Source organism: Phalaenopsis equestris, unplaced genomic scaffold (genome assembly GCF_001263595.1).
Source record: "Phalaenopsis equestris unplaced genomic scaffold, ASM126359v1 Scaffold232767, whole genome shotgun sequence".
Lineage (NCBI taxonomy): Eukaryota > Viridiplantae > Streptophyta > Magnoliopsida > Asparagales > Orchidaceae > Phalaenopsis > Phalaenopsis equestris.
In genome coordinates, this window is record NW_018250729.1 from 12469 (window position 1) to 28245 (window position 15777).

Below are 15777 nucleotides of genomic sequence, written 5' to 3' on the forward strand. Positions count from 1 at the left end.
GAAGTTCAAAATTATTAAATTCTATCCAATATAATAATCCTCACATGAAAAATAAAATAAAAAAAGGGGATTGAAAATGATCCTCAAAGAAAAAAAAAAGAAAAAGAAAAAGAAGAAGAAAAGGGAAAAAGAAAAACAAAAAATATATATGTGAGTAGAAGCTTAAGGAGATGCCTAATCAAAAATTGGTCTCACTTGAATCAACTTAAGGAAAGATGCTTAAAAACATTTCTAAACTTATATTAAAGTATTAGCACCTTTACTAATGAAGCTCTCACAAAGTTCTTTTCCATCTAGTTCTTCTAAGCATTATTAATATGAGAAATTATAATTATTCTTGAAATGAATAGGAAACCAAAACTCTTAGACTTAAGTGTTAAATATTCTTATATTTTTGTTTTAACTTATGTTATTAAAAATTTTTATAAAGTATTAATATTGTCTCTATTAAAAAAAATATAGAAGTTTTTAAGTGATTCTCACTTCCTTAAGTCATACTTTTTATTTAGTAAAAGAGTTACTTGAGGACTAGAAATAGTGAAATTTAAGGGATTTTGATGCACCAAAAATATTCAATTGTTCATATATATTTAAGGCTTATATTTGGTGATATTGCACTTTAATGGAAGGTATTTTCATGTTTTATTGCAATTATACTAAGTCTAAGCACTTGGAGCTTAAAGGATGCAAAAAGGATAGAATTTGGAAAATGGTGTTTTCAAAGAAATTGAAATGGCGCCTTGGCAATAGAACTAGAGCCTACGTGCCAAAACACAGGACAACACCTAGACACAAAATTTCGGTGCCTAGGCACCAAAGATAGTTATTTCCACAAATGCATTGAATTTGGACAGATTTTGAAGAGGTTCCTATGGAGACTCTTGGGAAAATTCCTCTCTACATTATAAAAGTGTTTTTATGTCAAAAAAAGTAGTGTGAATGAAGGGGGCGTGAGTATCAAAGTGTGTGAGAGTTTAGTAAGTGTCTCTAAGAGTTATAAGAGGAGAGGAAAAGTGAGAGATTTCTTCTTCCTTACAATTCTAAGAGAGATTTAAGTGTTATTGTAAAGAGAGAAAGAAATTCAAAGGATCTTCAATGGATTTGCTTGGGGAAGAGATTGAGTTAAGTTGTTATACTTTTATTTCTTATTTTTGTAAACTTATTTTTATATAAAATCCATTTTTGTTATATCTTCTTCATGTATTATGCGTAGATTTCTTTTTCCTTCTCCCTACAAAGAAAAATGGTCATGTTAAAAATCAAGACTGTTGTGCCATACTTTAATTTCAAAATTGTAATGATTCTAACTTTGAACTTCATGTACTTTTTGATCTGACCAATTGAATTTTTAAAATTTCTTGTGAAATGTATGATCCGAGAATGTTATGCTTTCCACAATAAAGTAAGAGTTACATTCGATTTCATGGATGAGAATGTAGTCAAAGGGGTTGAGTGCAAATAAATAAGAAAATATTCATTGATAGGCGAGGATAACGTGAGAACTCTGGAGTGAGAGCCAGTATCTTCCCAGCCTAAACTGTGGATTTAAGGACTAAACACTGGATTAGCCAATGTTCTTTGTTGCTTGTAAAATGGATAAAGAATATAATTGCTCATATTTGACACATTATAATTTTCTTCAATTTGATAATTCTCTGGCTATAATCTCATTGTAAGGGGGAGGATGCTTTCTTAAATTTGACCTCTTCGTCACAAAATGTAATTTAGATTTTAGTTAATTTAGCTTTGAAGGTTAAAGATTAGTGTAGTAAACGTAGTTTCTTTAGTGGCATTAAGCAAATTTCGACATGTTTTCTTACTTAAGTTTTCTATAGTTTAAATATTGTGCTTTTGCATGATTTACCTAACAAATTTTCACCTCCCTGTGGAATCGATACTTTAGACTTCATTAGAGTCTTTTATTACTTAAGCAATACGTATACTTGCGTTTGCAACCTAGTGACAATTTGAAATTGAAAATACATCTTAATTCACTAGGAGTGGCATCTTTAGATATTTTAAAGGAGAAAACATATTATACAAAAGTAAATTTTATTGTTGTTAATCTGCATATTTTTTTAGTATAGTTGTCTTGTGTGTTGTGGTGTTGAAAAACATTTATAATGCATAAAAAAACCAGCATCAATATCCAATCGAGAAATTAAAAGAATATTGGAAAAGACTGTAAATCATAATATGAGAGATTGGTCTGCTATACTTGATAATGCATTATGGGCTTATAAGACTACTTACAAAACTCCTATAGGAATGTCACCATATCTGCTCATATTTGGAAAATCTTGAATGTAATTGTTCAAACATGACCCTTAAATCATACAAGTGGTATGTTCGTTGCTTGCTCTTGATGACCAAATTATCCACATAACACCCCACCTAGTTATGGATGAGGTCATCAAAAATATTTGTCATAGCTCATTGGTATGTTGCTCCAGGGTTCTTCAATCCAAATAACATCACTGTGTAGCAGAAGATTCAGATTGGTGTTCTAAAAGTTGTAAGCGTTGCTGACACACATAAAAATTACCTACTTTTTCATTTATATTTTATGCTCAACTTTAATAATTTTTAATGATATTACACTTTAAAGGAAGGTATTTTGCATATTTTTTGTTTCAAGTAAAAGAAATAATTTTGGAGAAAATTAAGCAAAAATGGTGCAATTTGGAGTAAAAAAGAGCAAAAAAGAAAATTCTGACTTTGCACATTTCGATGTCTTTCTATGCTTAATCTACTTTACATTTCTCAAATGTTTTTGAATGAAAGTACGCTTTAAAGAAAGGTTGTTTTCATGCTTATTTTATAGGATAATCTGTTAGGAGCAAAACACTACTGAAACGGGGTGAAACGGAGCTGAAACGAAGCCAGACGAAGTAAAATGGTCGAGCTGCTTTAGAGTGGCGTATGATGCACCAAACCGGTGCACGATGCATCATAATCCAGAGAACTAGCGCATGATGTGCTAGAGATAACTTTTGGCAGATTAAGGTGGTTTGGGATAAATTTTGGGCGAATTGTCAAGGGGACACTTGTTCTAAACACCTCTTGGAGTGATTCAATGCATCTAGACACTTCGGAAGGTTCTTTTATGAAGGGATATGTCTCTTGGATCAATGGACATGTCTTTTGAATTCAAAAGAATTGACTTTTGGATAAAATTTTGGAGGGAATTTTGAATTATTTTTGGAGGGAGGCTGCCCTTTATAAAAGAGAAGGAATTCTAGCGCTTGAAGAGGAGTTGTGTGGGTGTGAGTCTTGTGTGTGTGTGTGCGTGTGTGTTTGTGTGGCGTGAGAGTGAGAGGAAGGGCTTGGAAATTTTCTTTAAGGATTGTAAGAGGAGGGGGAAGGGGACAGATTTCTTCTTCATTACATTCCTAAGAGAGAATTGAGAGTACTTGTAAAGAGGGAAAGTGCTTAAAGAGAACTTCCAGGGATTTGCATGGAAAGGATTATGAGATAAGTTGTGTTCTTTATTTTCTTTATTTTGTAAACTTGTTTTTATATATCAAATCCATGTTTTTTCGTATCTTTCTCATGAATTTTGAGTAGTCTTCTTTATCCTTCTCCTTACTTTGAGATATGATTTTGTGAAGAATTGATTTTGTTTTATGTAATTTTAAATGTCAATAATTTGTGATGATTCAAGCTCTAATCTTCAATTACTTTTTGATCTAATCAATTGAAATGTTAAAATGTGTTGAGAAACATATGTTCCGAAAGGGCTATGATTTCTACAACATTGGGAGAATCATATTTAATTTCATGGGAGAGTATTTCATCCATGGAATTGAGTGCAAATAAATAAGGAAATATACTTTGTTGGATGTAGGATTGAAGATTTTAAGGTGACAGATTAAAATCCCCAATTTGATCCAGTTGATTGAAAACTGATGCGAAATTGTTAGCCCTCGGGTGAGGGAGTAGTTAGAGCTCTGGAGTGCCAGCCGGTATCCTCCCAGCCTAACCACAAAAGTAAGGGCCAAACTATAGATTAGTCAATGTTATTTATAGCACTCGAAAGAGGGTAAAGAATAAGATTGCTCCTATTTGACACAAAACAATTTTTATATATTTTTAAATGATTTTAATTTCTTCACAATCCATATACTCATTGCAAAGGGGAAGGAGGTTTTCTTAAATTTGAAGTCTTTGTCACAAAACTTTTTTTAGTCATAGTAATTTTAATTTTAAAGTTTAGTAAATAGTTTAGTAAACTTAGTTCTTTTCGTTACATTTCTATTATTATTCATTAAACTCATTTTAATTTGTCTTTCTTACTTTAATTTTTATAGTTTGAATATTGTGATTTATGTTATCATCATAAGAATTTTCATCTTCCAAATTAAGACTTCATAGTGGTAAACTAGAATTAGCCTAAAGCATTTCTTACTGTGCTTCTCTGTGGGATCGATACTGGGGTTTTTAAAGAAAGTCATATATTACTTGAAGCGTTACGTGCACTTGCGTAGAACCACTATTGTGAACTATTTTATATATTTTATTTAATATTTCAATTTTGCACATTAACTACTTAATATAAATTGGGTCGAGTTATTGGCCATATTTTTTAAAACTAAATTACTACGTAATTTTGAGACGGGTCAAGTTTTTTGCACTGTACCGAGAATTTAAATTGACATAAAACACGCAGAAAAGCAGCACACACTAGGGGCGCATCAGCTGTGTTTTCTGGAGCCATCTTAATTTAATTGTATCCAACAATCCATTTATGAAAGAGAAAATCACATGTGTCGACGCGATGTCCACCATTAACTCTGGTATCGGCAGTGAAAACTCATCCTTTAGACAAGCTTTGTTTAAATCCTTGAAGTCAACACACACTCGAATCTGTCAATTCTTTTTCTTAACTAGCACCATGTTGCTAACCATGTGGGGTATTTCTCTTCTCACACAAAGTTAGTATTTATTAATTTCTTCACCTCAACAATGACTTGTTGTTCTACTTCGAGGCACATTCTTCTGGAAACTTATTCTGCTGGAGTCATACCCTTGTCTACTCCAAACCTATGAACTGCAACTTCTGAGGATAATCCTAGCATTTCATCATAGCTCCAAGTGAGGCAATCCTTGAATTCCAACAGTAATTTGATCAAATCTGTAGACTCTTCCCCGCTGAGTATGAAACATATGAAGGTAGGTCGGGGCTGCTCGTCAGTCCCGGGGTTAAATTCCTTCAATTCATCAACTGTCAACTTAATTTCCTTTTCAAACTCTGGCAGAGCTTTATCTATCGGAGATTCTTCAAAGTCATCTTCCAAAACAAAACAATCCTCTTCTAATTCACTAGTAACATCCATGCAAAATTATGAATCATCGACTGGTCCTATCGTGCGAAATTTAAGACCCTCTTTCAAGTTGAGAGTTAGACCATTAACATTCCATAACTTCTCAAAACACTATAGAGTATCTTTCAGAATTTGCTTCGCAACTCTGTTTACTTAATTTTTGTACACAAGGAGAAAACTAACCAAATGGTAATTCCATTAATTCATTAGAATCATCCTCTTTCAAATTTACATGAGTTTCAAAACTAGCAGGAGGAGAAGCACGGTAAAATTTGATCAGTTTCAAACCAACACCCTGGACTTCTTTGACCTCTAGACTCTCGATCTTCTGAGAGTGGATTGGAGTTAAGGTCATGGCGTGCACGTAGTGGTTAATCCGATCATAAATTGACTTATATTCACTTTTCTCTACACCTTTCAATGACATCTCAAACTATGGTTTCTTCTATTTTATTATCATCATCTCTTTATTGGACTTATCTTTATCGGAACTCTCTTCTATGTCGATGTTGATGGTCGGCTTTGTTTGTCTAACAATCGTGTTGGTTCTTCCTCGGCTACGTCCCCGGCCTTGATCTCAGACACGTGATCTAAAAGAACCTCAGCCAACTTGCTGCAAAGGAGTGGGAAGGCCTATTCATCCAACTATGCTGAGTAAAGGCTTTCGATCGGCTTCTGATGGTGTCATTTTGGTCAGACTTGAATTGGTTGGCTGCTCTAATCAAATTTTTGACTAAAAATCTCTAAATGAGAAGCTTTTGTCTCTATGATGAGACTAGGTTGTCAAGAAAATGATGAATCATTATAATCTGATAGGTAGCTCGCCACTTGATAAAAGTTCATTCAAAGTGTTCGTGGAGTATATCGTGGTAAAATCCTTGACCTGTTGATGAAGATTCTCAAAGGCTCGTATAAGATGGTTGGCGATATTGGGGTGAGAGTTAGGCTGATATCTTTTCTTAACTCCACATATCTTGGCCTTAGGTTCGAAATGCCTACACCCGGTTGGCTTCAGATTCTGATCTAAGGGATTTTCACTTGGTTAATTAAGTCATCTAACCTTCAGATGATAGGAATTCTAGTCTTCCTTTTGTGGGCTCCTCTAGACGTACTTTTATGTCTATAGTCCGTTGGCTTTCCTTAAGATTTGTTCTTACATGTATTCATAAACAAACAATTCTTATGTATTTATATATCTCACACCTAAACATTTATATTTACCATATATCACTTAGATATTTAGTATCACATCAAAGATAATACCATTACATTTTTTATATATACATTTAATATATATAAATACATAATATTTATGTGCTACATATGTAAATTTTCTTATGCATATTCCTAGGAGTGTAGTTGAATCCTTCAGTCTTCAAACTCGATAAAACATCAACTTACACGTGTTTCAACGTAAAAGCTCATATAAATCCAAATGAATCTATTAAAAATCAATTAGGAAGTTTTGCATCACTTAGAGTTTGTTTGGGGCAGCTGTAGATTATTTATAATCCGCTGATAAGCAAATTATGCTGATAATCTGATAATTAACAGATTATTAGGATAAACTGACCTGTTGTTTGGGGCAGCTTATTCAAAACAGCCTACTGGGGGCTGTCGTTGGATAAATGATCATTCTGCCCTTACATAGTAAAGTTGTTTGTAGTAAAATTGTATGGGGAAATAATAGATAGATCAAAAGCCTCAAACTATTACAGATCAATTTTAAAAAATAAAATACAGTGCTCACTATTTCCTGAGCATAAAAAAAATAAAAAGAAATACAATTACAATAAAAGTAAAAATATTAAAATGTTCAATTTAAAACTCTGACATCGTCTGTCCTCAGCGTCATTGTCCTCTTGGGAAACCATTGTAATGTCGGAATGTCTGCCCAAAGAAAGAAACCACATCGTGCTGAAACACCCCTTTAAAAACCATAGAATTTTCTCCCACTACTATGAGGTTAGCGTGACATGAGTAAGGGAGCTGGTAGTCCGTAGTAACACAACACAACTTGGGAGGTACCTGAAATCCTAGAGCTCATGCTTCTACTGAGATAAAACAACAAAAAAAGACATTTGTTAGATCATAAAATTAAATATATAACAAAAATAGAACCAAAAAAATGAAAACCATAGAAATTCTTAATAAAACCATAATATTCAAACTCATTTTACAATCAAATACATAAGAAATAAACCTAGAGTCTAATACATAAAGAAACAAGGCTAAATCAACATCCAGAAATAGCATCTGCGATAGACTCCCTCAAAGCAGCCATCTCGGCGACACCTTCACCGTCCTGAGTTTCGTCTAGAGTTTTAAATTCATTTGACTCGATCTCATCCTCAGGTAATGATTGGCTAACCAGACATTCTTAAGGTTCTGAAGTGACATGTAGCTGATCATCATTAGCCAAAGAGAAGTTCGTATCTAATTGAGAGGGATGTCTTCGGATGAAGTTGTGAAGTGTCATAATGGCCACCATACTATCCACCTATTTGGGAAATGGATACGACAGCATATCACATAGGATGACCATTTCTTCTTCCACACCCCAAATGTTTTTTCAATTACCCCACGTAAGGAGGAGTGACGTTTGTTGAACATTTCTTTTTTGACATGTATTGTGCCACTTGCTCTCTCAAAATCAGGAATATGATATCTGGTTTCTGGATAGGGCTTCAGGTAGCCCCTCTGCATCGGATATTCTGCATTAACTAGATAATATTTTCCTTTTATGAAAGACAATATTAATGACAAATAGTACATATAAGTTGTAGATTCAAATAGCTAAACACACCTGGAGGCGGATGCGGGAAACACTGTGTTTTATTCCTCGTTGCATAGAAAAAAAGATGATTGTCATTTACATTTTATTCACATTCTGTCATTACAAATGTGAAGCACATGCTGAAGTCGCATACTGCCATGATATTATGGGTAGTTGAAACACACCGACCAATGTACGCCACTTTTTAGTGGCTTGATAGTCTGGCATCTACGTGTGTATCGTCGATTGTCTCAATGCAGTTTTGTTTTCCATTTGTTAGAAACACATTACATTCTGAAGCTAACATAATGTGTTAATAAAATTTACCTTGAAATATGGCATGTAACGGGGATCATTTGTAATTTTTTCAGGAATAGTTTCCAACAATGGATCCTCTGGTTTAATTATTTGTGACACTAAGCTCACAAGTGCCTATATACCAAGAAGTATCAACTAATTATTTTTTAGGAATGTTGAAACCGCTCAATAGCTCATCTAACTGATTCATTCTGTGAGAAATCATATAATGTTATAGCCAACACCTCTCTAGTGGTCATTTTAGAAGAACCATGGAGGTCGTGGTTATGACATAACTCATGGAGGAGATCCATAAAAGTGGGTGCAGTCATTCGAAAAATATTGTTGAACCTTATCGGATGTCCAACAAGCATTTCACCGACCCTTTTTTCCCCAACCTGGGAGGATGTCATGTGCGGTATCCGTCTAGTGTTGGTGCGATAGTATTCCAACAATAATATCACAATAGCTACAGCCCATGTCATTCTTTTATGACGTTCTTGTTGTGGATCCATCATAAAAAGAGAAATGTATTAGGACAAGCTATGACAGACGAATGTAATAGAAATAAAATCAAGGACTATAAAGAAGTAGAAAAGAACATTCATAAAAGTGCTTAGATGAAATTACATAAGAGAAAAAGCTAGTGACAGTGCCATGAACATTTGCCTACGCGTAGGGTCTTTAAGGTTTTTCAAAAAATTTTGCATTAAAGCACATATCAACAACTACAACTGAAAAAGCATCCAAAATGGCAACGCAATCTAAGATGTTGTTGTCAGGGGCGGAGATGCAAAAGCAGCAATCAATTGATCGAATGAGTTTTTCACAAGGGGGTGGAGATGCAAAAGCAGCAATCAATTGATCGAATGAGCTTTTTACGAAAATGTCATTTTCTTTCTTCTTCCAGCCAAGCCCGGGCCTCTTGGGCAGGGAACTAGACTCCTCCATCCCCTTTTGGTTAACACAAGGCCCTTCTTCATCTGCTATAACATGTTATGGTGGCAAGTCATCTGATATTCTTGAAAAGGCCAACTCACTTGGGTTGAAAGCATGTTTTCCCGTTGCGAAAACACACTTAAACATGATGTCCTGTTTTTCTTTAAACTCCGGCTCAATTTCTCACTACCCATATTTTTTGGCTATTGGCATGGCCTGTATCATTGAATGGAAGGAGATGGGTTAGTAAATAACCAAAAAATATGATAATATACAAAATGAGAGTGTATTTATTACCACCAATCTCTCAACCCACCATTCATCTAGAGCATCGATTGTTCGCTTAATGGGATCTCAACCCAACCCGGTCGATCCACATTTGAGCTCCTTCTAAATTTTCCACTCTTTCTTCAATTGATCCCATTTATTTTTGAATTTCAACCTGTCGTAATCCCTTCCCGTCAATTTTGTGAACCTTTTTGCAATATTTTGTCAACCTTCCTTATTGAAATACGTGGTTGGACTATTTCTGATTTCAATTTTTGTAATACATAAATTGTTGTTACTTCCTTATCCCACATAGCTGACGGACCACTTTCATTCGTCTTAGTCATGTTGAAACTATATGAAAAATTTTTGGTTAAACAGAGGAACTTAACATATATTATTGTCATATTCTAAGCTAACACACATTAAAAAATCTCATATATGCATATATCTAGAAGGCATATCTACTTAGCATGATGATATTCAAGGCACCGAAAACATTGAACAAGTAATTGCAAAGCAATTTTAATAATATTCTATTAAAAATGATGCCATTTGAAATGCACATTATGATATGCATCATATACACCCAGATTATGACAACATCATTTGAAAAGCACATTTGATATGCAGCATGAATAGAGGAACTTAAAAATAATGCCATTTGGAACTATATTGATTGTTCGCTTAAAAATGTTGCCAATTGAAATAATAATCTATTAGAAACAGTATTTATCATACCCAAGAAGCCTTTGTGATTCTCCCCCATGATGTCATTTGAAATGCACAAGAAACCCTATTATAAATAAAGCTTTATATGCTGAGGAAACCCTATTAAAAATGAAGGGTCATCATATACATAACCATCATATACATAACCAAAACCAGGGAGACAAGAACAGCTGCAGCCTTAACTACTCAACTAGTTTGATATGCTCCTTAACTTGTGAATAGCATTTGAAATTCAAATTCTGAAACAGAATAAGCATTATACATAGCATTATACCTCCTGAAAACACTGAAACGACAAGGTTACAAGTATCATAGCTACTTATTGGCAAATACCATAGCTCAAACACCATACTGAACATCTGTGATTCTCCCCCAACTTTGCATCCCCACAATTTCACTTAAAAAAATGGTTCTGGAAATGAAACCAAGAGAAGTGTGATAGAACAACAACAATGAGTACCACTATTCTTTAAATATAATGTACAGAGTGGCTAAAAATAACTGCTCAACCACTAGTTCTTCTGAAAGCTCACCATGAAATGGAAACATAACATAGATATGTAAATAGAACATTGATATGTAAATATTTCATATATATGTAAATAGAACATAGATATGTATATGGAAACACATTCAATATTAAATAATAATATTGCATTATGATATTGCAAGCTCATCATGATATTGCATGCTCAATAGAACACCCCCCAATCCCCCAATAGAAATACGAAGTATTCCCTCAGTAGTTTACGAAGTACTTCTTCAAGGCACCACTAAAAACCAATTCAATGTTAAAGCTCACCTTACTAACACAAGTGCCGAGTAAAGTTCTATACAGCTGCCTAAAATTATCTCATTTCATGTCACCATTAGAAGTAAAATGCCAACAGATCACCTCACTGACAGAATATATAAATTATTTCGTGCCACCATTTCATCTCATTTCATGTCATCATTAGAAGTGGAATGCCAACATATCACCTCAGCAAAAGTATAAAATTATTTCAAAACAAGACCCCTAGCATCTACAATATTCCATGGAAGACAGTAACAGTTGAATGCCAACAGAATAAAGCTCGCAGGGGCAAAACATTAAAGAATGTCAATATTAAAAAACCCCCCAATCCCCCATCATGATATCAATGAAATGTATGATACAACTAAGAAATATCAAATAGCATCAAGGAATGCTCTTAAAACTCTAAGCATGATCCTCATAAAGACCATTATATATTCACTGCAAAGTAAATTTTTGCTCTAGTCCAAGTGAAAGGATTACAATGGAATTCTTCATTACTAAATTTCACAAAATTCTGGCAAGCTCAAGTTCAGGAGAGCCAGAAAAAATCAACATAACTAATCTTCTTATATATATCAGATGCTTCCTCATCAACTTCAAAATGACCCAAGCAGCAGCTAAAAGTAAAGACTTCCAGTACATATACCAACATTCCCGAGCGTCCAACATAAGGACAAATTTTTAATGTTCAAAGTATGATAAAACAATTTGCTTTATAGTAGTTATACCAACATTCCCGTGCAAACTAATGAAAACCCATTAAACAAATTCATAAATCTAGGCACAAATTATAGAAAACTGCTTGCTTGGAACTCCACCTCAAAAAAAACACATGCTGAGAAATCGAAGTTGCCCTCTTTCCACAGATCGCAGCTAGGCGATACAAACAATCCTTAAGAAATTCATATATCTCGAAAAAAATTTAAAAAAAAAATTATTGTTTGGAACTCCAACTCTAAAAAAAAACTAGCAGAAAAATAGAACTTGTCGTTTTTCCAAGGATCGCAACTAGGCAAAACATACCTCGTATGAGAAGTGTCGATCTCCGCTAGGGTTAAGAAGCACAAAAGGAAAATCAGGGAGGGATAGAGCAAGGGAGAGCAAAGGGCACCTACAGAATTCCTAGGGCAACGCAGGTGGCTAACACAGGACGCAGGAATTAACCCGCATCAAAGCCTATTAAGAATATTTGGACGTGGATGCAGGAGCGGCACCAAAACGATGTGCGAACGTTCTTTTCGCTGCCGCACCCCAATAAGCTGCACTAAACATGCCCTTAATTTCGCGCACTCCTTACATTTTATATCGAAGTTCCACCACTGCCAAGGGGCACGCCGTCCAATCTTTCTAACACACGAAATTCCTAGCTTTAGACATAGGATTTTGCATTGTGATCACAAAAATAACATCTTGGTCTCAATATCCTTTTATTTATTTTATTTATCATTAAATTTCAAATAAAACACATTCTTATACAATTATTTTATTTTTTTTTTAATTTTACTTCGACGCTAGCCATCAGAGATGCGGGCATCGAGCTGCTAGCCGCAATAGTTATTTTTTAACAGGAACTCACACTTTTATTTGGAGTATTTTTAAAAAGACTAATTTATTTTTAAGAAAATATAGCCAATAAAATATGAAAATATATATTGAACAAATAAATTTATTAAATAAAACAAAATAACAAAATTTAAAAAATTCCAAATATGCATTAAATTTATAAACTTCCAACTTTCGACAGTGGGAATGGTCATGCTTGTTATATCATAGATCCAGTAGAGAAGCGGTTTCCGCTCATTTTCTTCGGGTAACTCTGCCGGTTATGGACATTCTGTATCTAGTTTAACAAGTGAAAGTGGTACTCGAGAGAATCTAAGATAACGTTCGTCTTGCTTAGAATATCATTTAGACGCAAATTAAGTTGGGGCATTTACAGACAAACCACGCAATTTCTATGCATTTACATACCTAACACCCAAACTTCAATTTTTGTTTACATTTCTAACACCCTGCACATCAAAAAATACCACCATTTTTACTTTAAAAAAAAGTGAAATACACCTTTGTACGTATGGGTAAGTGTGCATGCATATAAAAACTGAAATATAGGAGTTAGATATGTAAATACATAGAAATCAAGTGATATGCATGAAGAACTTCCTTTCTGATAACCATCCGTGAAGGTCTCTAACGCGTACGCTTATGCAGCATCACACATGACAACTGTGATCAATTTACACGTCTGACATCTAAAATTTGATATTTACAGTCATAAATATATGATACATTTTAATTTAATAATATTTTTAATGTCACCATAAAAAATTGAATGTTACATAAATAAAAATTAAATTTTAAAAACTAGATATGCAAATATATAATTGCATTGCATGTATGCAAAGCCCCTTAAATAGTTTAATATAAACTTCCAATTATTGGACTGACGATACATAAATTAAATTTAATGGGCAATTGCCTCAATTTAGGATCAGATTAAACCAATAAAGCTAGAGCAGAATCATTACTGGCTCTCGAATGAACTACATAGTTCAGCTCGAGAACCCAGTTCAAATCAAATAAATACTAAATCAATGTTCTTCCCATATCCAAAAGCATGTCCACCACACGTGTCCCCATTCCATATCATTACACTAAATCATAAAAATATGCAGAACAATAAAGCACTTTGTTTCAAAGCCTCGTATTCGTTATTTTTTTCTTTTTAGTTAACATTATTAATGCTGCAATTTAATGGCTTTTACAGAATTTGGAAATGACTTGACGAAACTATAAAAACCAAGCAGGAATAGGCATGAGAATATGTTACCAAGCAAAGCTGTAATCAAACTGAAGCTTCAATTTCATCTGAAGCCTGAACAGCACCATTCGGATCATCATCAGCTCGAAGCTGTGATGAGACGTCATCAAAGGCTGAGTTCAGCTGTGCAATCTTCTCTGTTAATATCTTCCGAGTTTTCTGTTTTTTTTTTATAACCAAATAGAAAACTTTTAGAAAAGATATTCCACTAAACAAAAATACAAGCATACTTACTCCAAATAAAAATAATAAAATAATAAAAATAAAAAAGAATAAAAAAAATATATCACAATTTATTTGGTTCATGCATGTATATAGCATTCCATAAAGTCTTATTAAAATTCATTATGCGTAGATTAATTTTGCCATTGACTATCCCGGGGGCAATTGTGTAGAATAATTTTTCCCTTTGCCATCCATGGTAGCAGAAGCAAATGCTATTTATTCAGCCTCAATGAAAGACTTTGTGAAAGTTGATTCTTTTTTTACACTCCAGGATATAAGCGTGTTGCCGATGTATTAACAGTATCCTACAATGGATTTGCAATCTATAAGATCGGTGGTCCAGTCCAAATCCGAATAGGCATGTTAAGTGAAGATTTCCATGCGGAACCAGAAGGCACAGTTGCAAGATTTCTCTAAGGTAACCTAGCAAGCATTAGAAAAGTTGAAAGTGGTATTCTAGATATTGATGCATGGATTGGCTGAGGTAGTTCACAGCTAAAGCTAAATCTGGTCTGCAGCGAAGTTTGATTGTAGAGAACCTATTAATTGATGGTATAAAGTGAATTACAGAAGGGTGTGCTGCTGTTCAGAGTGGGAGGGAGATGGGATGAGAGTGAAGTGGATGTTGGCTTGCAGTTTTCCAATAGAATGGTTTCAGCAACTTTTATTTGTCTGAGTAGGTAGCTTTGGGAGTATTTGGAAACTTGAATGCCCAGAAAGAATAAGACGGGGCCACAATTCTTCATGTTGAAATGATATGAGGTTTTGGATTAATGATTGAATGCCGCATGTTGTTGCCTTCGAGAAGAATATTGTCAACATATATTTCATATGAAGAGAGTTGTATCATTTTGGTTGCAGATCAAGAGACTTGGATTGGTTTTGTTGAATTGAAAGCCATATTGGCATAGATGAACAGAGGTGTTAAACAATAATCTTAGAGCCTGTTTGAGTCTGTAGATGTTGAGTCCACAAAACTTGGATGTTGCCGTGTATAGATTGTGTCTTGGAGTTGGCCATTTAAGAAGGCGTTCTAGAAATCAAGTTGAAGAATGTCCCAATTGTTGGGGAGAGCAATGGTGAGTAGAATTATAATGGTTGGCATTTTGGCAACTCGACTAGAGGTTTCATTGCAATCTATACAAAATCTTTGTTTGTATACTTGTAGGACAAATCTTATTTCGTGTTTGGCTATAGACAAGTTAGTATGTTGCTTGGTTTTATATGCCCATCTACAATCCAGGATGTTGTGATGAAGGGGGAGAGAAACGAGTATCAAAGTGGTATGATTTTGAAGACCTTTGACTTCAAGAGACATAGCAAGTTTTCAGTGAGAAATTTTTTAGAGCTTGGGAGAAATAGCTAGGAATAGCGGATGGGGAGATAGACTTGCATTAAGAGTACTTCTTCGGGTTTGAGAGAGCCGGTAAGAGATCTGGTGATTATGTGATGTCCGATAAGAGTAGGTGGTCCAGATAGAGTGGGCTGAGGGGATGATGGGTGAGGAGCCAAGTAGTGTGATGTTTTGGGTAACGTAGGGTCAGGAAATGGAGATATAGATTGAGAGGGGTTAGTATTGGTACTCGAGAGAATCTAA

General features: G+C 34.3%; 1 protein-coding gene across 1 annotated transcript in view; it reads right to left on the bottom strand.

Annotated features, from left to right (window-relative positions):
- Positions 1–13718: 13718 nt before the first annotated feature.
- The window catches only part of LOC110038407, a 58901-nt gene continuing 56842 nt past the window's right edge, over positions 13719–15777 (bottom strand). Inside the window, exon 5 of the mRNA XM_020743249.1 lies at positions 13719–14114. Within this exon, the coding sequence (XP_020598908.1) occupies positions 13980–14114 (135 nt within the window). The 3' untranslated portion in view covers positions 13719–13979. The remainder of the gene's footprint in view (positions 14115–15777) is intronic.